At 42.0% G+C, this 22,037-nt stretch overlaps 3 protein-coding genes and 1 long non-coding RNA gene across 6 annotated transcripts in view; 2 read left to right on the top strand and 2 right to left on the bottom strand.

Annotated features, from left to right (window-relative positions):
• Window positions 1-18,828, top strand: part of LOC6586436 (breast cancer anti-estrogen resistance protein 1) — a 41,357-nt gene extending 22,529 nt beyond the window's left edge. For 2 of the 3 annotated variants that reach the window (XM_044010226.1, XM_002012013.4), the window contains exons 2-4: window positions 6,764-6,907; window positions 9,444-9,719; window positions 16,308-18,828. In XM_044010226.1, the coding sequence (XP_043866161.1) occupies window positions 6,764-6,907; window positions 9,444-9,719; window positions 16,308-18,125 (2,238 nt within the window). In that variant the 3' untranslated portion in view covers window positions 18,126-18,828. Of the gene's footprint in view, window positions 1-6,763; window positions 6,908-9,443; window positions 9,720-15,773; window positions 15,935-16,307 lie in introns of those variants that run through there. The other variant, XM_015160355.3, reaches the window with a different exon arrangement.
• Window positions 377-2,956, bottom strand: LOC122757599. Its single transcript, XR_006357696.1, has 2 exons — window positions 1,650-2,956; window positions 377-1,578 (listed from the first exon to the last, which is right to left on the bottom strand). It is a non-coding gene; the product is annotated as an uncharacterized LOC122757599 (long non-coding RNA).
• A 344-nt stretch (window positions 18,829-19,172) lies between the features above and the next one.
• LOC6586437 lies at window positions 19,173-20,764 on the top strand. Its single transcript, XM_002012014.4, has 2 exons — window positions 19,173-20,195; window positions 20,271-20,764. Exons 1-2 carry the CDS (start codon window positions 19,468-19,470, stop codon window positions 20,467-20,469), a joined length of 927 nt encoding a protein of 308 aa, XP_002012050.1. The 5' UTR covers window positions 19,173-19,467; the 3' UTR covers window positions 20,470-20,764.
• Window positions 20,631-21,928, bottom strand: LOC6586438 (formylglycine-generating enzyme). Its single transcript, XM_002012015.4, has 2 exons — window positions 21,339-21,928; window positions 20,631-21,289 (listed from the first exon to the last, which is right to left on the bottom strand). Exons 1-2 carry the CDS (start codon window positions 21,880-21,882, stop codon window positions 20,808-20,810), a joined length of 1,026 nt encoding a protein of 341 aa, XP_002012051.1. The 5' UTR covers window positions 21,883-21,928; the 3' UTR covers window positions 20,631-20,807.
• Window positions 21,929-22,037: the final 109 nt, after the last annotated feature.

The raw sequence follows: 22,037 nt of genomic DNA on the forward strand, positions 1-22,037 counted from the left end.
TCATCGAGCCGGTTCATGGTGCCAGCGATCTTCAGTGCACAGAGACACGAAAAAACTGGTTGGCAACGCTTCGAATCGGTGCCCAAAGCATGAGTCACAGACACATCCGGGGTATTCCACTCATGACGTAGCTAGACAGCGAAAGACTTGCTTAAGATTGGAATTGGAATTTGAGCAACAGTTAAAAGATAACACGGCAAATCGAAAGATACAGTTAAGCCCCATCTGCGACCTCTTCTCTTAATGTATTCAAATGGTTTCTTGAGATGGCTTTTTAATTTCCATGCTTTTCATACCCTAAAGCAATTGGGGTATATTAATGTATGCAGAAGGTGAGACTGAATGTTTAAAATATCAGATTCGTAAGCAGGTGAAATAGTTAAGACAATCTAAATCTATTCGTATATATAAAAATTCTACAATTTTAAATATATATCCACTTGCACCATTCCATCTAAAATTAGAGTTGAGGTATATCATTCTCAGGCACTGCCATCGTCTTGCTTTCTTCGTCTGGCATTCGCTTTGTGGCACTTTGCAACACTAAAGTGTTTTGATATTTTTTGACTGCGACATTTATGATTCCCTTGTTGATTATGTTCTTCTTTTATTGTTGTTGTTTAATGCTTGTTCATGTTTTCTTTATCAAATGATTGATCTTTTGTTTATTGGCTTTCAAAAAGTTTTATGACGGTTCTGTTTTTAGCTAAAACTCGGAATGCAATAGACTCCCTAAAAAAAAAAAAAAAAAAAAATTTAAAATAAAAAAACAACAATTTTGTACGCTTTTAAATTGAGTTTTTTGCAGTTGATTCATGAGCGGAAAAAACGAAGTTATGTTTCTTACTTCAAGTTGTTGTTGCTGTTGGGGAAGTAATTTAGCAACGCTTTGAGTGTTTCACTTGAAATTTTGTATTTATTATTATTTATTTTATTTGCGAAGGTCAACAATACTTTTGTGAAACCGTTTATTTGTTCTAAAATATAGCAACAAACAGTTAATTTGCAATGGGGATTATCGTCGCTATTGTGACTCACTTTCGTGTGAATGCCAAGAAATAAGCAATAAAATTATAATAATAAAAATAAAAATAATTTAAATATACGAGCTGCCCTTATAATAGCTAATCAGGAAATTTCATTGGAAATTCATTCGTGCTTCTGCTTCGTGTGGGCCTTTTAGATAATAATTTATTATTCATAAGAATTGGCTGAGCAATGCAAGCTAGTTAAACGCTCTATCTAAGCTAAGCTAAGTCTATAATTAAGTGGAAATGGGGTCTGGGCGAAGGTGATCAATTGAGGTATTAAGAGCAGGCAAGCTCTGAAGTAAGTTTTAGCTTAGTTCATCCATCATTGATCGTCAATCAGTTAGTAGCTAAGTAGACGATCAGTCAGTACGTCGGACATCAATGCGAGGGTAAGCCGAGGGGCAGCCAGTGGAGGTTTCATTTAGTTTATAGTTCAATCAACCAATCAGTAAGTGAGTCAGTCCATCAGTCAGTTTGTAATTCAATCAACGGGGATACTTTTCCCAATTTCCAGTCAATCAATCAATCAGAGAGTAAAGCTTCGTTTCTATCAAAAATAAAACATTCTATTATTTAATAATTTCTAATTATATTTGTTTTGCCAATTGCTTCACTTACTCTTATTTCAATACAATATTTTTCTCAGTGTAGCTTTTGTCAGTTGTCGATTTTCTGCAAAGCTACGGAGCAACTAAGCCAAGACTTTATTTAAGTAAATCAAAGATTTTTGTAGATTAATTCAATTGAGCGCGTTTCTTGGGGGTCAACAATGCGGCTACATTCCTGAAGCTTGGCCTGGGCCACGCCCCCTCCCCCTCTCGCTCTCTGTCCCCTTGTGGACTAAGCGCGAGTCACATCCATTAAAGTTGATTTACAGTTAAATGGTTCAACAGACACTTGCAGTTATTTCATTGCTCATTGTTCATTGAGGTTGACATGTGGGCAGAGGCGGCGGGCGGCTGACTGCAGACGGTAGACGTCATGGGCGTGGCATATCGGAAACAGCGAGTATCTGTTGCACTTTCATTGACGACGACGACGCAGCGAAGCATTCAATGTGCATCTTTGACGATTGTGGGAGTTGATTTCGAGCAGTTGTCAACGCATTTTAGCATCAACTTTAACAGTTGGCTAAACTCGGCTGTGTGTGTGTGTGTGCTTGCGAGTGTGTGGAACGTGTTTTGACTGAGTTGGCCTGCTTTCAAGTCTTTTATTGTCACATTTTTGCACACGACTTGACGAAATGTGCCGAAAAGGCTATAGCTGTCAAGACGCAAAACATTTTGTTTATTTTTGCACTCAACAACAACAACTGCAACAACAGCAACTACAACAACAACAGCAGCAGCAACAATAAAACCAGTTCAACGCAACATATGGCGTTTTTTTATGTTCCGCAGACAAGTGGGCTGAGAAAATGAACAAAAGTCTATATAAATATATACTTAGTTAGATATACATATATGTTTTGATATAACTTAAATATTTGCTGTACTCCCATTTGCAGTTATATTTCAAAAGATATTTACACTTTTTAGTAATCTCATGGAGTGTATAATATATCACACATAGAAGATGCCTCTCCCTTAGGTTACAGTCGTGTAGCTTATATAATTGATGCATCCATTTGGGAACTGTCTCATCTAAAGTAATATAATAGCTTATTCTTATTCTTCTATCTTGCTATTCTTAAGATATCCTATTCCTAAGACTTCCCTGTGCTATATTTCCTATCTTTAAAAATGTGAATTGGAAAAATAATATCTCATCAATATCAGCTTAGCTTTTAAGGGTATATTTGCTTCGCCTTTTCGTTTATGTTTTTCGCTCTCGAGGTGCTTCACACAGACCTTAAGCAGGTTAAGCTCCCGAGGTTTACTTAATCAGACCTTACACTTAGTCAATGCCAATGTCCAAAGGTTGACACAAACCCAAAAAACACCAAGAAGAAAAAACCTAAAAATGACGCAGAAAATAAACAGAAAATTGATTTCTGCTAATTAAGCTAAATGTTTTAAGAAAGCAAAATAGTGATAACTATATATGTACATATATAGGTATAAATGTATATACGAATATATATGTGCATTATACATACATATAAGTGTGCCCTATAAAGAACTCCTGCGAAATTGCTTTAATTAAAAGCAGAGGTAACGAAAAACACAAAACTTTATCAGTCACGCAACGACCAAAAACCTTTAAAATAAATATATATAGATGTGACTATATATTACACATATATATGTATACTATATGGATTATCAGTTTTTTAGGGGTTATCACTAGCTTATTTATTTATGTATGTATTTTATTTATTTGTATACCTGCTCACTAAGCAAAATGAGTATATTGGTTTTATACAATGTCATTCTTCATAGAGACCTGATATAACTCTGAATTTATATGGGCATTGAGCTATATTTCCGAAAGTTTTAGATCTACAGAACAAGTATTATGCAGTCAGTGGCGCCCGACTATAATATTTGTATTTGTTTTTGGCATTTGCTTCGGCTTAATGCGGTTAATGGGCTCCTCTCAAGTCAAAGATTGTCATTGTTGAGGACTCAACTTGAGGCTCATCAAAAGCTGAGTAAATTTTGGCAAAGTTGTTGCCATTTATTCCTCTCTTTTTTTTTTATATTATTTTTTCTGTCTTTTCTTTACAAACATTTTGTTGTTGCGAACTTTAAGTGCTCATTAAGACGCTGTCGCCGGCGGCTTCTGTTGTTTGATTTATTTGCTTGATCTTTCGATTTTGTCTATGTGAATTTAGTTATTTATGGTTGTGCGGCAATTCAGCTAGCTAAGGTCATGCTCTGTAGGGGAGTGTAAAGACAGAAAAGAGTAACAGATCGAAAGCTTTATAAAATGTGCCGGACTTTCTACAAAGGCCTCCCGCCCCAAAATAAAATAGACGGGCTCTGTCTTTATGGCCCACATGGTGAATAACCTTTGAAGCCAGCCAAGCTCTATAAATGTACTCCACTAGATATATACATATGTATGTATATAAAGATCTTTATTGTTTGGCTTTGTTGTCTTTTGGCTCAAAGCAGAAAAAATAAATCTGCGTACAAGAGAGTTATGTGGAACTGCTACTTTGTCTTAAAACTCTTATGCTCATTGTAGTTGTTGTTGTTGTTGTTGCTGTGGTCATATACGTGCCGTTTTAAAAACAATAAATCGGCAGAGCTCTTTCACTTTGAAGGAAAAACACACACACCAAATGGCCCAAAGGCTGAAATTACGGTTTTATACACATATTGGCAGATTTATAGCAGAATTTTGCATGCATAATTTGAAATTGTATGCAATTTATAAGACTTTCAAAATATACATACATGTGTACATATAATCGAAAAAGCTCTTATACAACATTTGGGTTGACATTTCTCCAAGCTTTCCAGTTCCTCTGAACGGCTTAGCACACATCTAGTTCCAATTTTGTGGTTCCACTGTGGAACGCGCTAAACAAACCAATTAAAGTCGCTGCGCACAAACAAAAGTATATCGATATTCGATTTTTGTTTGCCTAAACCACATACCAAACGCCCAACTATAAATATTTGCCCATACAATTAGCGCTGTGTTAAAACAACCATTCGAAGAAGAAAGCAAAGCAAACTGCACGAAAGAAGCTGACGAAATGGGAGCCCGCAGCCCTGGCAGCTGCTAGAGATGCGCCATCTCGCTCGCACGCACTTATCAAATTCATCGATTACGTTTGTCGCAGGCAAATTAACAAATATTTCTTGAGCTCGCTGCTTTTGTGTTGTTGTTCGCTGTTGTTGTTGTTGTTCGCTGTTGATGTTGTTGTGGTTGGTGTTTGCGGCTTGACTGTTTGAACAACGCGATGCTCAAGTGTTAGTTGGTCTGCCCTGTGCTTCACGCACATGAACTTCAAGTGAGCTCATTTTCTTTCTTTTTGACATTTCGAACGGTTTCAGCTTTCCAAATTGAAAAGTAGAATATACAAAATGCGCATTGCCCTAGCCCAAGTAGTTGTTGTTGAAACGGGTTCCGCGCACTCACACCGAAACCCGAGTTGAAAGTTCAACGGCGATTCATCGCGCGATATTGTAATCGCTGGCGTTTTGTATACGTTCCTGTCTCTGTGTTTGTGTGTTTGTGTGTGTGTGTTTCTATGCGATATCCGCAGCTCATATTAAATGAGCCTGGAGCCGAGGGTTAAATGAAGCGAATGAGGGGGACAAAAAAGCGACGATATAAGAGAGCAAGAGCTGAAGAGAGCGGGAGGCAGCGGGACGGAGTGGGGGCAACAAGTTGTACTAGTGCAGTTAACGGCAACGGCTTGTCGGCTTTGGTTTGAGCTCTGGAAATGTTCGTTTTGGATTTTTGTTCGATGCGGTGGCGAAATTAAAAGCAGCACGCTTAACCCGCCGACCGACACACACACACACATACACATAGATAGATATCAGCTCATTCATTGAGGAAACCTTTGCCCAAACACACACACACACAGTCGTGCGCATTGCTTTAGAGGCGTTTTTTATAGAAATTAATAAAGGCAACATTTAAGTGCGTTTGGCTGGAATGCAACTGTTTAACAATGGAGCAAACGCTTATCCGTTATTAAGCGTGTCTATGGCGACAGCAGAGAGCGCAGCAATGGGCGCACTGCACTGAGAGAAAAGTGTAGTCAATTTGGTTTAAATTGCTCCTTGAAGCTAAGAACTATATTTTAGAGGTATATAATATTAGAGTATATATGTATTTATGTTAATCATAGATGTGGATATATAATTGTATAACATATAGAAACATTTTTAATAGCAATTATAGTACTAATACATGTTGCATTATATTATAATATTTTTTCTAAGTGTGTAAATCAATCAATCGGATATTAGAACAAATGTCCATTCACACTTCTAACTTTCTCTACAATTTTCAATCTATTCCAAGTGTTCTATATTATTATAATAATAATAATATAATAATAATAATAAGCGCTTATAAGTTGCCTTCTAGTGTAACCAATCATTAGAACGAATTTCCGCGCATATCTAATAACATATATTAGTCATAATCATAGCCGATCTCTGACCATATCTGAAGTGTTAAGAAACTGAGTTACTCTAAAGTGCCGTAAGCGATTTTAGCAAATTTAATAAGGCGTGTGTTTCTGCATTGCTTGCCCGAGCTGTTGGCCGTGTGTGCTCTGACCTGAAATGCCAGGTAAACTAATGAAGCGCATGGCCTGAGCTAAAACAGAGAAACTACAGCAACAACAATAACAATGGCTACAACAACAGCAACAAGAACTCGCTTTGTTTTCAGTTTTGCCCGAAAATTCGTTTTGCAGTTTGTGCAATTTTTTTTTGTTTTTTTTTCGGATTTATGTTTTTGAACAGAAAAAGAAACAACAAAAGAGAAATAAGAGCTAAAATATTTTACCTGTAGAAACCGCAGACGAGTTCTTATGAATGATGTTTTGGTTTAGTTTGGATTTTTGTTGGAGGCAAAAGTCAATGTCGGGGTCGGTCAGCGACTGGTCCAAGTTTCACGTCTTTGAAATTCCATTGAAATTGGGCCTGAATCTTGTTCTCGTTCTGCTCTTGCGGCTTCTTAGAAGCTGCTACCTTGCATGCGGTTCATTATGATCATTATACAAATTTCTTTATTCTGATAAGTTGCACAGCAAACTGGTCAAAACTGATTTTAATTGTTACCTTCTTCTGTTTCTTTGCTTGATTTATTTGCAGAAACTATATGCCAAGGCCATTTACGACAATGAAGCGGATATGTCCGACGAGCTGTCCTTCAAGAAGGGCGACATCCTTACAGTCATCGAGCAGGACACCGAGGGCATCGAAGGCTGGTGGCTATGCTCGTTGCGCAACAGACAGGTGAGTTGGGTTCGTTGTGGGGTAGGAGGGAGCTTTATGGAGAGAGAACTCTAATTGTGTACACTTAGAGAAAAGAACAGTAATTAGACTTAGATATAGTTTTAGAGCTTCCTAGATAGAGAGATGTGCTGCACAGCTATAGCTTTATACTTCAAGGCTTTCTTTCAGTGCATCTCGAGATGCCCTGCTTTTCCATATCTCAAGGCAGCTGCTTTAGAATTCCAAGCAGCACACAAACTTCTTTGCTTTCAGTTTTCTGCCAGTGCAGCTTCATTCACAGCCTTCAGCTCCACCTCGAGATTCCTCTCCCCTCTTTCACTCCGAGTGCAGCTCCATTAATGTCGAAAGGGCAACGCCTTTTGCGAGTTGTCTTAGCCAACGTATTTGCTTGGGCTTGGCTTTGCTTCTCTTCTCTTTAGTTTCTTTTGCCCTGCTAATTGCCAAAAAAGGCAGCCATGCCACGCCCATTTGTGCTTGGCATCCATAATTAAACAATTGAGAGCATTCCGCCTGGGCCAGAACTCAGCTTGCAGAGTTTTTTGGTCATAAAAAGTCAGTCCAAATTTGCATTTATAATTTAATTTTGAAAATGTTTCAATGCTACACATAGAGAGTTTCATGATTTCCCTGCCCATTCTCATGATGCATCAGCATCCCCATCAGCAGCAGCAGTAGCAGCAGCATCATCTCCGGGCACGTGTCAGACACCCGCCTCGTTGCATGCGGGATATAAATTTACAGCTCTGCCACTTTAATTGTGTCCGCAGCTGTAATAATAATCCCCATAATGGCCCGGCGAGCGATTACCACACTGTACAACATAATTTGGACATGCTCCAGGTCCATCCATTGGGGGAGTGCAGTGTAAATAGGTCGATGTTGTTAGTTTGATGGCCTACAAAGTGGAATGAAATGTTTCACAGTTTGTTAACTTTGAAATTTGTTTGAATTGAGTTGAATGTGGAACATGTTCTGAATGGGAAATACGTTTGACGATTGGAATTTATTAACAGTTTGATATGAACATAAAATTTTTAATATTTATGTAAATTTTTTATGTATAATAATATAATAATATATAAATATTTTTACATGAATTTTTAGGTATGATTAATTTCAATTTTCTCGTTCTCTTTGTGTTTGTAGAGTTATGTTAACCCAATTGTATTTGGTCTATAATCTATAATTTATATTCTAATAGAATTTTCGTTTCTTAGTTCATAATCTATAAGAACTTTAAATCGAATCTATTTTGAAGACTTGCTCAGTTAAAATAAAGTATATAGGACTTTATATAGATTATTATATATATGAAACTAATACAAAGATGCATATCCTAGATCCCACCTAAAGGCAATAGAGTTACTCCCATAACTTCGCTCAGTTTATCTCTGAACTCCCTAGTATTTCCCCCCAATATCATTGATCTCTTAATGTTGACATGCTCACTGTGTGTTGGGTATGACCTTGAAGTATTGCTCTACGATCAATCCAAACGCCAGCTAATCAAGAGAAACACTCCCATTGGCCAAATTAAAAACTGATTAAAGTCTGAAAACATTTTTGCACGTCGCTTGGAAAATTGCAGCGGCGAATAGATGTTTTTGTTGTTATTTTGTTAATTAACAACTCAATTGGCTGTGGCTGAGCGCAGAGCGCAGACAGCAGCGCTCATGAATACACTCATGAATGCACTCAAGCTGCTGTCGACTGGTGTCAAAACACATATCAAAATGGAAATCAAAATCGCCAAACACAGGCAAAAGCTGCAAAGATACATGGCTACATAGATACATAGATACATAGATACATTGATAGAGCTATATAGATACTCGATGTCGGCCAATTGCTGTTAATTAAAAAGTAGCCGCACTTTTTAATGGAAACAATTAACCCAAAAAGAAACCAAGCCAATTGAGTGTCGACAACAACAAAAGTGCTTTTGTGCATAAATTTAAAAAATAAATACAAAAAATTGAAGATATTTTGAAAAAAACATTTTTTTAGCACTACAAAAAATTGTTGCATAAATTGTTTTGGCGCGACTTTTTGTTGTCGGCGTCTAAAATTTAATTGAAATAAGCTGCAAACACATGTTGACAAGATCTGGGAACAGTATATATACATCTTATATATATATATATCGTAAATAACTGTCAAAAGTCTCTCACAGATGTCGAGCGAAATTGACGTAAAGAATTGCGTGAAAAAGAGCTACGAGCTGATTTTTAATGCAGCCTGACAGGCAATTAAAAAATAATAATTGCAATTTATTATAGATATATGATGTATATAATATATTTGGCATATATCTATATTTATATCATTTTTGTTGTCAAGAATGCACTCAGCTTGGGAGTTAATTAAAAGGCAATCGAAATCAATTGGATTCAATGAGAGGCAGCCATGAGTTTCGTTTGATAGGCAAGTGCACTGCGCACTGTAGCAAAGTCAGAGTGCTCTAGTGGGGAGTGCACGACTAGGAAATACCTGTAGTAAACGTCTATTCAACTATTCCATCTGCTGCTCCTTACAGGGTCTGTGTCCCGGCAATCGCTTGCGCATCTTGAACTCCTACGACTCGGGCTGCTTCTCGCCCTCGCCGGCCAGTTCGCCGATTCCATCGCTGGCGGCCAGCACAGCGACCCTAAACAGTTCCATCTGCTCGGCGGAGATCTATGAGAATGGCTCCATGCTGAATGCCAGCGCTGCGGCAGCGGACACACAATCCACCAACTCCACCAGCAACTCAACCTCGTCGAGTGGCCAGGGCCGAGGCGGACGCCGATCGTGGCACGTATCACCGAATAAGGTAAGTTTCATCTCACATACTCTATGAAAGATTATTATGTCATGATATATATTAAGAATACAGAGAAAAGTCTCTGAGGCCATTAACTATATATATTCTTGAGCAGTCGAGTCGATAAAACCGAATTCAACAGAAGTCGCATTAAATCATTTTATTGCCTTATAGGAAATATATATAGATTATTATATCGACCTATAGTCGATGTATAGAGAAATCAAATTATATGAATCGTATAACTTTCTTGAACCAGCAACTTGAGTCGATTATCAGTCGGAACTAGCCCATATCTCAGTTAGGGTATATGCTCATTCGTACATCTTAAAATTGAATTCTTTTTTGTTTTGTATTCTTGTAATTTTTTAATTTAACGCTTCGTCTGCGTCTGCCTTGACGCTGCCCCCTGAGAGTTGCCCCTTGAGGCGGCTCCTAATTGATTTGATTTCATTTTAATTTTTGTTTTTGTTTTCATTTTTGTTTTCGTTTTTAATTGAAATTTTTGCATTTTGCAACGTCTGGCTTATTTATTTTTGGCTACCGAACATTTCGTAGTTGTTGTTGTTGCTGCTGCTGCTGCTGCTGCTGTGTGAATTATGATATCCGTCTGGAAAGTGAAAGAAAGTCATTTCTCGAACTACGCCGGTTTTCCATCATTATGGCCGGCCATCGTTCACTCTCTGCACGTCAATTGCGTGTCGTAATTGTGCAATTAATAAGACCCAACTGGCGAGGAGGTTGCAGAGAGCAGAGAGCAGGAGCAAGGCTGACGCACTGCATCGAGAGCTTCGACAGCATCTCAGCCAGCTGGAGTGAGCTGGAGTGAGCTGCGTGTGTGCATGTCCAACGGGTTTCCGCTCCTCGAGTTTTCTTTTTGAATTCGTCTCGTAATTTGCCAATTTGTCAGCTGGACATGCGTTTTATTTGCATTGCAGTTGCAGTTGCTCTGTTTCCTTCGCTCTTCCTGCTCTTCCATGTCGAGTCGCTCTCTATGATTTGGCCAAATCGATGGCCATAATTAAAGGAAACGAATAATTTGCACTTGGCCAGACAGCTGGGCATTAGTTGAAGAGCGGCTAGCTAATAAATGCCAGCTATAAGCAAATATAAGGCAGTAACTAAGCAAAGATTGCTTTGCTGGCAACTTAAGTTGAAGCAATGCGAATTCCTAATACCCTAACTCAAACTCAAAGTGCAAAAATGTAGGCTTGTCTCTCAAATTGAGTAAATATTAGGAATGAGCTGAGAATTCCTCATCTTCTTGGCTATAGAGTCTAATGAATCTTAAGCTGAACCAGTAGTTCGTGAACTGTAGAAATTCCGTTTCGGTATCCTGTTTTGATATGAAATGTAACATTCATCAGTCCAAGGCTGTGATACTCTTATCTACCCTAAGCTAGCCCCAGCTATATGCAATGTATTTCTATTTGAATGCGATATTCGACATTCGAATACTCTTGCCTAATATATTGGCTAACAGCATTCATAGTTCTCACCAACTCATTTGGCTTTCACAGCGCTGGGCGCGATCATAGACCCATCTCACAGCTCTGACATCTATTTGACCCACTCAATGGACAATTACCCAGCCATGGCAATTGTTTCGTTCGGGCCTTTCAATTTCATTTAGCAATCCGTGCCGCAGCACTCCCACACTACCACACTCCTTGGCTCTATCCATTGCATAACTGCATTCATAATTGTCCATTATCATTAGCACCACATGCAACGAATTCGTTCAGCTTTGAACTTTGCCATCTGCATTTTCGATGCATACACACACACACACACATACATATATATCTGTATATATATTTATATCTGTCTATAGCTCTGTCTGCTTGGACTTTCGCTTTTCTTCGCACTTGGCGCAGCAAATCAAATAAAATAAACTCCAAATTACAGAGTCGTAAACATTTCCTCGCATTATCGGCAGCTATCAATCTTGCATTCTCTCTCCATCTCTCTCTCTCTCTCTCTCTCATTCTCTGGCAAGTGAAACCATAAATTCAAATTCAAATAAACGCTGCGCCAGAGAAGCAAAGCCGTCCACCCCCTTTCTCCATCTCCCCCCGCCTCCCTCTGGCATCTGCTTGAGCTTGAGCCGCCTTTTGATTTCTTGTCTGTCCGAGCGGCAACTGCAAATTGCAACCGATTCGTTGCCACCGGCTGTGGCAGATTGCGTTTGCATGGGTGAAACCTTTCCTCTGCAGAGAGGAGACCTCGACAGTTCCACACACCGCTGGCCATAAAGCTAGGCTAAGTGCCTCTCGAGTGGTAGCTGTAAAAAGCAACATAAGACAAGTAAGAGAGCTCTCTAGTCGGGAGTGAGCGACTGAGCAATACCCTTGCCATATATCTCTAATAATTGAAGGGGAGATGGAGCCCTGGGCGTCCTCATCCATCTGCCTGTTGCATTCTCTTTCACAAAACCTATATACCCGACTTGATCGGTCTCCTTTTGTACAGGGTATATGGAAACCAAATTAAATGCCGCTTTTGTTGATTTGACGTGTCTGCTGTTGGGTTTTATTGATTCGGCCAGAAGAAACCTGCGAGTGGAAAATTCACACGCTAAAAAGCGGACTTCAAATTGAAAAACATCCACTCGAAAGCGTCAAAAACTTTACGCACTGCAGCTGAGAATCGTCGGAGAGGCGAGCTGAGTGCCCGAGCCGCTGCACTTAGCGCGGCCAACAAAAGACCTGGCCTGGCCAACAGGTGTAGATGCAGCAAATCAAGTACAATAATCTGAAGTGACGTCGCGTCTACTCACACTCGCATGAGCCGTATCAAGCGCATATCAGCCGCATTCCCAAAAAACACACACAAAACTGAAACTAACTTAATTGAGAACGGAAATGTCTTTGAACATTGTTGCGCAACTCTTGGGCAGCAGCCACAAACCACAAGCTGCAAGCTGCAAGCTGCAAGTTGCAAGTGTCTGCCACACAAACCCAAATCCCACACAGTAGAAATCAGGCGCAGTCAGATTAGTTGTGTAACTGTTTCAGAGCCGAATCTTGAACACCCTTGACAAGCTAATGAAGCTCTGCAGAAGTTTGGAAAAAGCACTCAAGAATTCTGAGGTGGAAAAAGTAGTAGTAGAAAAAGTAATAGATGGAATATATACTATAGAATATGGAATATGGAAGATGGTCAGATGTGAATATCGATGGAGGAAGATAGAATATGGAGGAAGAATGATAAAAGATGGATGAGATAATACATGAGATATCAGCTAGGATAAGGCAGATGTGAAATGATAGAATAAGAGGGAAATGAAATATTGTATATACCGATGGGAGATGGAAGATCAAATATGGAAGCTACATCCTTAAAGGCCTACACTAAACTATGTTATCGAGTGTATATAAACCCATTGCCACACTCGCCGGCCAAATGCATAAATACTTAAGTCTTCATTGTTGGCCTGGCCAAATCAGAGACGCAGCTGTAGTTGGCTGGCTGGCGGCTGGCGCTCTCTCTCTCTTTCTCTCCACCGTTAGGCGGGCTCCAAATATTGTGTGACAATTTCAAGTTCCTTGAGCCCACATAAGTCGGAGCAGTCAGCCTAGGGGGGACCACGGGGCAACGAGGCGGCAGCAAGGCAGCCAGGCGGTCACGCACTGGCCATAAAACTGCGTCCAGCTCTGCGAGTGCAACGAGCCATCAAGATTTATGGCAATGTGGTCAAGTCTCTGGCTCTGGCTCTGGCTCTGTCTCTGTTTGTGGCTCTAACTCCAAAAAGAGTTTTCGAGTTTTGTGTGAGGAAAACATGTCATTTTTATTTCAATGACCAAAAATGGCAACAAAATGCCAGCCAGAAGCAAATGCGCCAACAATAACTCTTGATTGTTGTTGCTGTTGCTGTTGTTGTTGTTGTTGTTGTTGTTGTTTTGCAGCATCTTTGGTTCTGTCGAGATTTGTGCATGACCAAAGTTAGAGCAGAAAAGAGACGATTGGCCATATGGGAAGACGTTGCCGAAGAATGCGGATTCTCTATGGCCTCAGCTTAGGTTGTGAAATCTCTTACGATATCAGCAGTATATATAGATACATCGCATATCGTATATATGACAAGGTCATAAGTGCCTGTCTCTGGCATTAACGGGACGCGACCTAATGAGCTCTCCGATCTGCACACTTCAATATAAATAGCCATTAATTAAGCGAGCCAAGGCAAGGCAAAGCATGGCAAGGCACACTTGAAACATTTGCGACCAAGTGGCTCGACATGACGCCACAAAATCAAGAAATTTCCAAAAGAGGAGCGGGAGAGTGAGAGGGAGAGAGAGGTGGAGAGATGGAGAAATGGGCTACAGCCTGCGGGCATCTCTTAGCCAATCTCCAAAGCCCGGCCCGCCCTGCCCTGCTCGAAATTTGCATTTGGAATTGTGTTTTTGTACGTGAGAAAATGCTGAAACTGTGTTTGTCAAAGAACTGGCCCGGCCCAGGTGTGTGCAGGTGTGAGCAGCGGCATTGAAATGCATCAAATGAGCTACAAAGATACAAATCTTTAGCAGCTACTGTACAGAATTTCAACAGGGCCATCAATAAAAACACAAAGACCATGCAGCGAATGTTGTGACAGCTACAAAAGATTTCAAATTTTCCCAAAATAAGAAAACAACAAACTATCAAAATAGGCTACAACAACAACAACAGACAGAAATCTCTACGCGATCGTGCTGTGAATTTTAACTTTCAACTATCAAAATCCCATTTAAAGGCAAGCAGGAGTGCTCCAGTCCGACTAGGAGATACCCTGAACCCTGTGCACCTCCGGTATTCCAGACAGCCTAGGCTGCATTAAATTCTTGACGGTAGCGGAATGGAAGGAATTCTCAAGAAAAGTGATAATCTCTGCGAATGGCTATTAGGAATATTCATATTCATGCGGATGCACAGCCATCATAAATAATATACATATATACATTACGGGATCTGCCACGCCTTCTTCTGCCTCTTAACTACATTTACACATAGCCAATATACCCTGAATTTTCAAATTTAATTTCAGTTTACATTATAAAGACAATGGCCGTAAAACGGCTTTGTTCTTGGCAATTTTCGATGAAATTGCTGCGCCCCCTGGCGGTCATTTTGGTCATTGCAAAAACTGCCCCAAATGTGCCATAAACATATAGATCTCTCAAAATGCTACCTAGATCCATCAGCAGAGAACAAAAGTGGGCCAAAAACCAACAACAACAAAAGTAGACGACGACCGGGAAAAGACAGCAGGAAAATCAGCAGGAAAACTAACGTGGAAATTGGGCTCCTTGAAGTCAGCTACAGGCCGCGCCTCCTGCTGTTTGGTGTGCCATTTCAGAACTAGTTCAGGCCAAGCCCAATAAATAGATAGAATCATTCCTTTGTTGGCTAAGACAAATGGCCGACTGAACTGGTTCCATTTGCAGTTATTTAACTTCAAAGACAATCAGCGCTGATATTGTTGATAAGAGCTCTTTGCGTGTGTGTGTGTGTGTGTGCGTGTGTGTGGCAGCTGGTTCAAGGATCGGCGCATTGCCAAACAGGGACTCGTGTTACGCGTCAACCGACACTTCACGGACAAAGGTTGCACAACTGGCAGCTGAAGTGGACCTCAGGTAGCCTAGGGGTTGGGTCGTTTCACGGTTTACCTAATTGGCAATCGATTCAATGCGCTGCCTACTGCTTTGGCAGTGGGCGTGGCGCGACTCGATGCGCGTCTCATTATGCAGGGTAGCGTCGGCTGGCTGCTGATGAATTTGGCATATGCTGTAATTTATTATTGCATTTCGATTATGTTTCATCAATCGAACATATGGTCGGAGGAAGGGGAGCAAAGCCCTTTCAGCTATAGAGTTTACTTGGCTTGCAGTATATACCCTGTGTTTTCTTAAGGGTTCATTTGGCCTTACCTTGACAGTGAACGGCATTGAACTGCAGCAGCAGCGCCACCAGAAGGGATATTTTTGAACCCAGTATTTCGCGCTGTCTTGTTCTGCGCCTGCGCCCTACTATTTCCCAGTATTCTTAGCTTCAGCTGCATTTTTATGTGCGAGCTCGTTTCGCAGTCGTCCTTTGGCCACTGAACAGTGAAGTTTTTCTTGATTCTCTCGTTTTGCTTCTGCTGATTGTCTATTAATTGGCATTTGATTGTTAACAAAATGTGATAATTGTCTTTGGACTTCCACCAGGAGCAGCAGCAGCAGCAGCAGCGCAGGACTGCACAGGTGTGACTCATCAGCTAATCTGTAAAAGTTTTCATTCATGAAAAGCCGTAGAAAAGGCTGGTTACAATAACAACTGTGAAAATCGATAAGTCAGTCGTAGTCGTAGTAAGGGGCGTGGATGGGGGCGCGTGTGGGCATGGCAGTCGTCTGTCGCATGTTTTGCGTGCTTTGACTCAGGCACAGCCACAGCCACAGCCACGGCCACAAATATATGTACGACTTTTATTTAGGGAATGGTATAGATTGAGCTCTGTTATTATAATACTATATATATAACTAAAATAAATAATTATATAATTATTATTAATTTTCTCCAATTCATATGCGATATACTCTAATCGATATTCCCCTCTCGTTCTCTCTCCTTGTCCAGGTCATAACGCCCCAGCGGCACGGGGATGAGTACATCTACAACTGTTTTCCTGGTACACTGTGTGGGGGAGCGTCGCGTTCACCGAATCCGAATACGCAGCAGATCTACAGCAATCAGAGCATCTATCAGAATCTAAGCATGATGATGGGCAACGGGTCGCTGGGCAATGGCAGCGAGTTCGAGACCTACGATATACCCAAGCCGGCGACGCCTGTGCAATTCAATTACGACGGCGGTCGGGCAGTGGGCGTACGCACGCCCACGACGGGCTCGGCTCTGGGCGCACGCTTCGATTCGCTGAAGAGCGTCGAAGAGGAGTCCTACGATGTGCCACGCCCACTGCTGCTATCACAGCAACAGCAGCAGCAGCAGCATACATTGACGCCTAGTAGCTCGGCTTCGTCTTTGTTAACCAGCGATAGCTTGTCCTTGAGCTTCTCCAGCTCCAATCGCAGCTCGCTGGCAAATATGCCCGACTACGATATACCGCGTCGTCATCCGCTGCCCGTGCGGCCAGTTCAGCGCCCGCTCGCCTCCGCCAGCCATGAGTTCTCTCTGCCGCCGCTGCAGGAGCAGACGAGCAACGCGAGCAACGGCAGCCAGGTGAGCGCAGTGAAGGAGCTGCCCCTGGAGCTGAACTCGGCACTGGAAACGCTGGCCAAGCTGCAGTCGGAGACAACGATGGCCATTACGCGTCTGCTCAGCTTCGTGGTGCCGCACTGGCGCACGCCCGAGCAGCTGGAGAAACACATTATGGAACTGAAGCTGGCTGCACTGCGTCTGCGCACAGCTCTGCACGATCTGACCGAGTTCGGTGAGGGCGCATTGGGTAATGCCCAGAACTCAGAGGATCGCAATTTGGCCTTGAAGCTGAGGCCTTTGGTGCGTGCGCTGCGCGATGCCAACAAGCTGATACAGGACTCCTCGGAGGCGCTCGACGGACAGGGCGGCTGGTCAGTGGAGCAGCTGGCGCGCAGCGATGACAAGCACGGCTGCCGGCCGCCAGATAGTCTGGATCAGCTGATCGCCTGCGCCCAAACGCTCACCGAGGACGTGCGCTCCACCACCAGCTTCATCCAGGGCAATGCCTCGCTGCTGTTCAAGCGACAGCTGCCGGCGGATCAACTGCTCAACAGCCAGAATGGTAGTGAGAGCCACGTTGCTGGTGGGCGGGGCAGTGCCGAGTGGCTGGAGGACTACGACTACGTGGCCTTCGAGTCCAAGGATGCGGCGGCCAAGAAGAATCAAGCACTGAGAGACGCTATACCCGCCGGAATGAAAACCCAATTCGATTGCGCTTTGAAGATCGCCGAGTCCACAGCCATGGGCAACACGCCAACGGTGCCGACCACGCCCACAGCCAGCGTGCCCCAGCCCAATAGGTCACCGGAGCTGACGGACAAAGATAAGAAGGTGGTGCGCTACTACGCTCAGCAGATTTCCACACACATGGCGAATCTCCTGCGCGCCATCGACTCCTTCTTGGAGACCGTCGAGAAGAATCAACCGCCGAAGTATTTCATAGCCTATGGCAAGTTTGTGGTCGTCAGTGCCCACAACCTGGTGACCATTGGCGACAATGTGCATCGCAATATCTCCAAAGAGGCGCTGCGCGAGAAAATCCTCCATTGCACCAATGCCCTGTCGGACGCATTGAAGACTTGCGTGCTGAAGTCGAAGAAGGCGGCGGCGCATTTTCCAAGCGGCAGTGCGGTCCAGGAAATGGTCGATTCGGTGGTGCACATTAATAACTTGGCGCGTGAACTGAAAACCGTTATGCTGCAGGCCGTCAAATTGTCGGCGGCCGATGGATCCTAAAGAGGCGAGCGCGACTGGGCTTACAAAGTCTTCCAGGCTGGCAGCTGGCAAATGTTCCTTACGGCTTATCTGAATTGGCATATCCCAGCACGCATCGATACTCGATATATGATTTGCATTGTGATATTTTCAGAAAATGCACAGAGCTACCCACAGATCGTTGCCACGATCTCCCCATATATATTATATATATATATATACGGCTACATGCATATGTATATATAATACGATAATACATACATATTAAACTACGATTACGATTACGAGTATGATTTAAGTTATATTTATTTTTAGCTTGTAGGTTTTATTTTTAATTGAAGTCTCTGTATATAGCGATTATAATTGTAGTTTTTGTTTTTTGTACATTTGTATTTCAAGTGTTGTATCAGTGAAGCATTTCAGCAGATCAATTTTGTGAATGTATGTATATCGTAGAAATTGCTTTAATGCATTTACATTTACATAACTATAATCGATCATAATTAGCATACATACATACACATATATATATATATCTATATCCATACATAGTCAAAATCTGTAAGATTTGCAATGAACATTTTCGTTTGTGCAAGGCAATAGTCAGCAATATACAAGAAAAATTACGCATTAGCCATACCAACTATTGTATTTAGTAAATAGTAATATCAAGAGTAAGCACGACTATAAAGTAATAATAATAAAAAATAATATACATTATAAACCACTTGTGTTTTCTATGCGGAAGAAAAGAATGCTGCAATCTCATTCAAATTTCAAATTAACCGAAAACTATTTGTTTGATATCAGTCGAAGGAAGTGCGCTGAAATATCGATACTAAATGCGATACTTCAACAAAAATTATTTGCATTTCAATACGCAGTTGATACATATAAAGTTGGTAAAGCTAGAGTGTAGTAAATATGCAAATTGGTAAAATAATATTTGAAGCAACACCAATTTTTATAGAAGAAATTTAAAATTTTGCTTATGGCGCCAAGCAACTTATGCTTCTTCTTTCGTCTTGTCATTCATTTCTTTCAACTATCGATAGCTCAAACGATATGTACCTGCTTTTGTTAGGGTTTTTCCAATTCCATTCCTTGCTTACTCAGATAGCGTGGGAAGAGCAGAACAAGATAAAACAAAGTTTAATTTGTGTACATTGCACAAACTTAGTTGAGTCAATTCACAGAATTATCAAGCTCGACTTGACTATTTATTTTTGGCGACAAGGAAAGGAGCTCTTCTTCTTGATTTTTGTCGTTCATGCAGTGAGTGCGTATTTGGATCTAACAAGTGGTTTGCGCAGCTCTAAGATTTTATTGCTGCCGTTTGCTGTTTGGCTGCAGTACGGCCATCATGCAGTGCGTTTGCTGCAAATGTGGCATGCGAGATACTGAAAACATCAACTCAACAATATGCCTGACCAATTCCGGATCCCACGAGTACCACTGTTTTTGTTGTGCTCAGCCTCCGCGCAAGAAATGCATCAATTGTAATATGTGGCATGACCTAGAGCCAATGGAAACACATGGGCCCTGCATTGGCGGAGCACTGCATGTTTTTGTCTACACGGAGCCGTGGCCACCGTTTCCAGATACCACGCCCCTGCTTCCGCTGCGTGCCATGCCCATTGAGGAGGGCAATCATATTAATGGACACGAGTCGCCGGTCCAGTCGAAGCATAGACATTGTGATGAGCCGCCACAGCTGCACGAGATTTTGGAGCAGAACAACAACAGTCATTCGGATAATGAGACTATAAATCTCATCGATGACGATGAGCCTGCGCAGCAACCAGTAGAAGACACTGCCGATGTCGATATCAAGCCAAAAATGAAACCGCACTGGGTATCCATAGCAGATATACAGAGATGGACGCATTGCTATCGCTGTGGCCTGGTACGCATACAGAGAAGTGGCTGGCTACGCCATGCCCAGTTGTGTGCACAAGATTCTAAATACTCGTCAAGAAAGTTCTTCATATATCTGCATTCCAAGGCCTGGTGTGGCGCTCTCGTTCACGACGTCTTTTGGGAGAAGCACAGCAATCCCGAGAATGGCACTTGCTCCATTTGCCGGCGAAGGTATCTATCGAATCGTCGTTATACATTACATATATGTACATACATACATCGAGTGTGCTTGGTTTATCTTTATAGCCGGTGGAATAACGTACCTTTGCCATATCAGCCAAAGCCACCACCCCGCAAGAACGAGGCTATCTTGGAGAAGCGACGTCGCACTCGGATGAATATGCAACGTAAGAAACGCAGGCAAACGATTACCAACGAAACGGCTGCATGCAATGCACCTGAAGGCCAGCCAGTGCGAAATGTTAACCGGAACTCGTATCGTTAAGCGATTGGACAGTTTAACTGCCGTTTAGCATACCAAACTTCCACTACGTGGAGTACTTATTGAAACTGCTACCAAATGTGCATTATACTAGCTTTGCAGCATATTTAAATGTATGAACTAATTCATAAAAGATATTAAATAATTTGAAAAACCTTTAGGAATGAAGATTCGTATACGCTATATTCCATACAGAATACCTATATGGACCATAACTACAAAAGATATATATACATAGAGATTGCTATGCCATATGTTACCATCTAAGCTAAATAAAACTTATGATATTTTTCACAAAGTTATACAGATGTGGGATCAGTGCAAATTCAGAAATTCCTTTTCTACACACTCTTGGCGCAGCGAAATCCCAAACTGCCGGCCGAACTATCTTCGGTGTTTTGGGAGCGTGCAGCGCAGCGATAGCGATAGCAATAGGACTTGTGGCACAGGTAGGAGCCGCCCTTCTTCACCCGATTGGGACTTGGGCTGGTGTCGCCGGCCTGCCACAGATCCGCGGTCCATTCCCAGACGTTGCCGACAATGTTATACAGATCGTAGTTGTTTTGACGGAATTGATCAACGGGGCAAGTGAATGGATAGCCATCCTCCTCGGTGTTGCCATCGGGAAAGTCACCTTGCCATATGTTCAGCCAGTGCTTGTCCTTAGGCATAAGTTTGTTGCCCCAGGGAAAGAGCTTCCGCTGCTTGCCGCCACGGCAAGCAACCTCCCACTCTGCTTCGCTAGGCAATCTTTTGCCCGCCCATTCACAATAGGCAACGGCGTCGCGCCAGCTAACGTGCACAACTGGGTGATGCTCCAGGCCTAGAAAGGAAATCTTTTATATAGTGTTTTCTGTCGGTGGAAAGCTCACCTTCTAGATTGCTGTCTATGCCATTGGGACGACGCCAGCTAACGCCGCTGACTTTGTACCACCAGACCGCGTTGGCAACACGGTAATCCTTCAACTCTTCTTGCTGCTCTGGCTTGAGCAGTGTCTTGAATATGAAGCTATCGCCAAACCGTTCCGCTTCGGTCGTATAGTTTGTAGCTTCCACGAATTTAGCGAAATTCGCATTCGACACTTCGTATTTGTCCAAATAGAAATCATTGAACTTTACCAGACGCTCTGGCGATTCGTGATCAGCTATAAAATGAGGCTCATCTGTGCCTATATACTGACTTCCACCTGGTATGAGGGACATTCCCTCAATTTCCTCCTCTGTCTCCTCGGGGTAATAGTCACGATAATGTTTGTTTTTATTTCGCGCCTGTTGCTGGCACACCTGTTGCGCCGGCAGCTCATCAACTCGTTCCGCAACGCTAGCATCTCTGTCTAACTTGTTGCATCCGCAGTCGGCATTGACTTGGTGACTAAAAATGGTCAGCAAAACAAATGCAGTTTTTAATTTGCCCATTCTTATTGTTTTTATAGCCACAGTCACACAGCTGAGTGGCAGGGCTGCATAAACAGAATATTCAATCGATAGCTGATCGATAGCTATTTCCAACTAATTTGAGTATCAGCGATATTTGTTTTGAAATCCCAGTTCAAATTTACCGCAATCTGAGT

Source organism: Drosophila mojavensis, unplaced genomic scaffold, assembly GCF_018153725.1.
Source record: "Drosophila mojavensis isolate 15081-1352.22 unplaced genomic scaffold, ASM1815372v1 contig_74, whole genome shotgun sequence".
Taxonomy (NCBI): Eukaryota; Metazoa; Arthropoda; class Insecta; order Diptera; family Drosophilidae; genus Drosophila; species Drosophila mojavensis.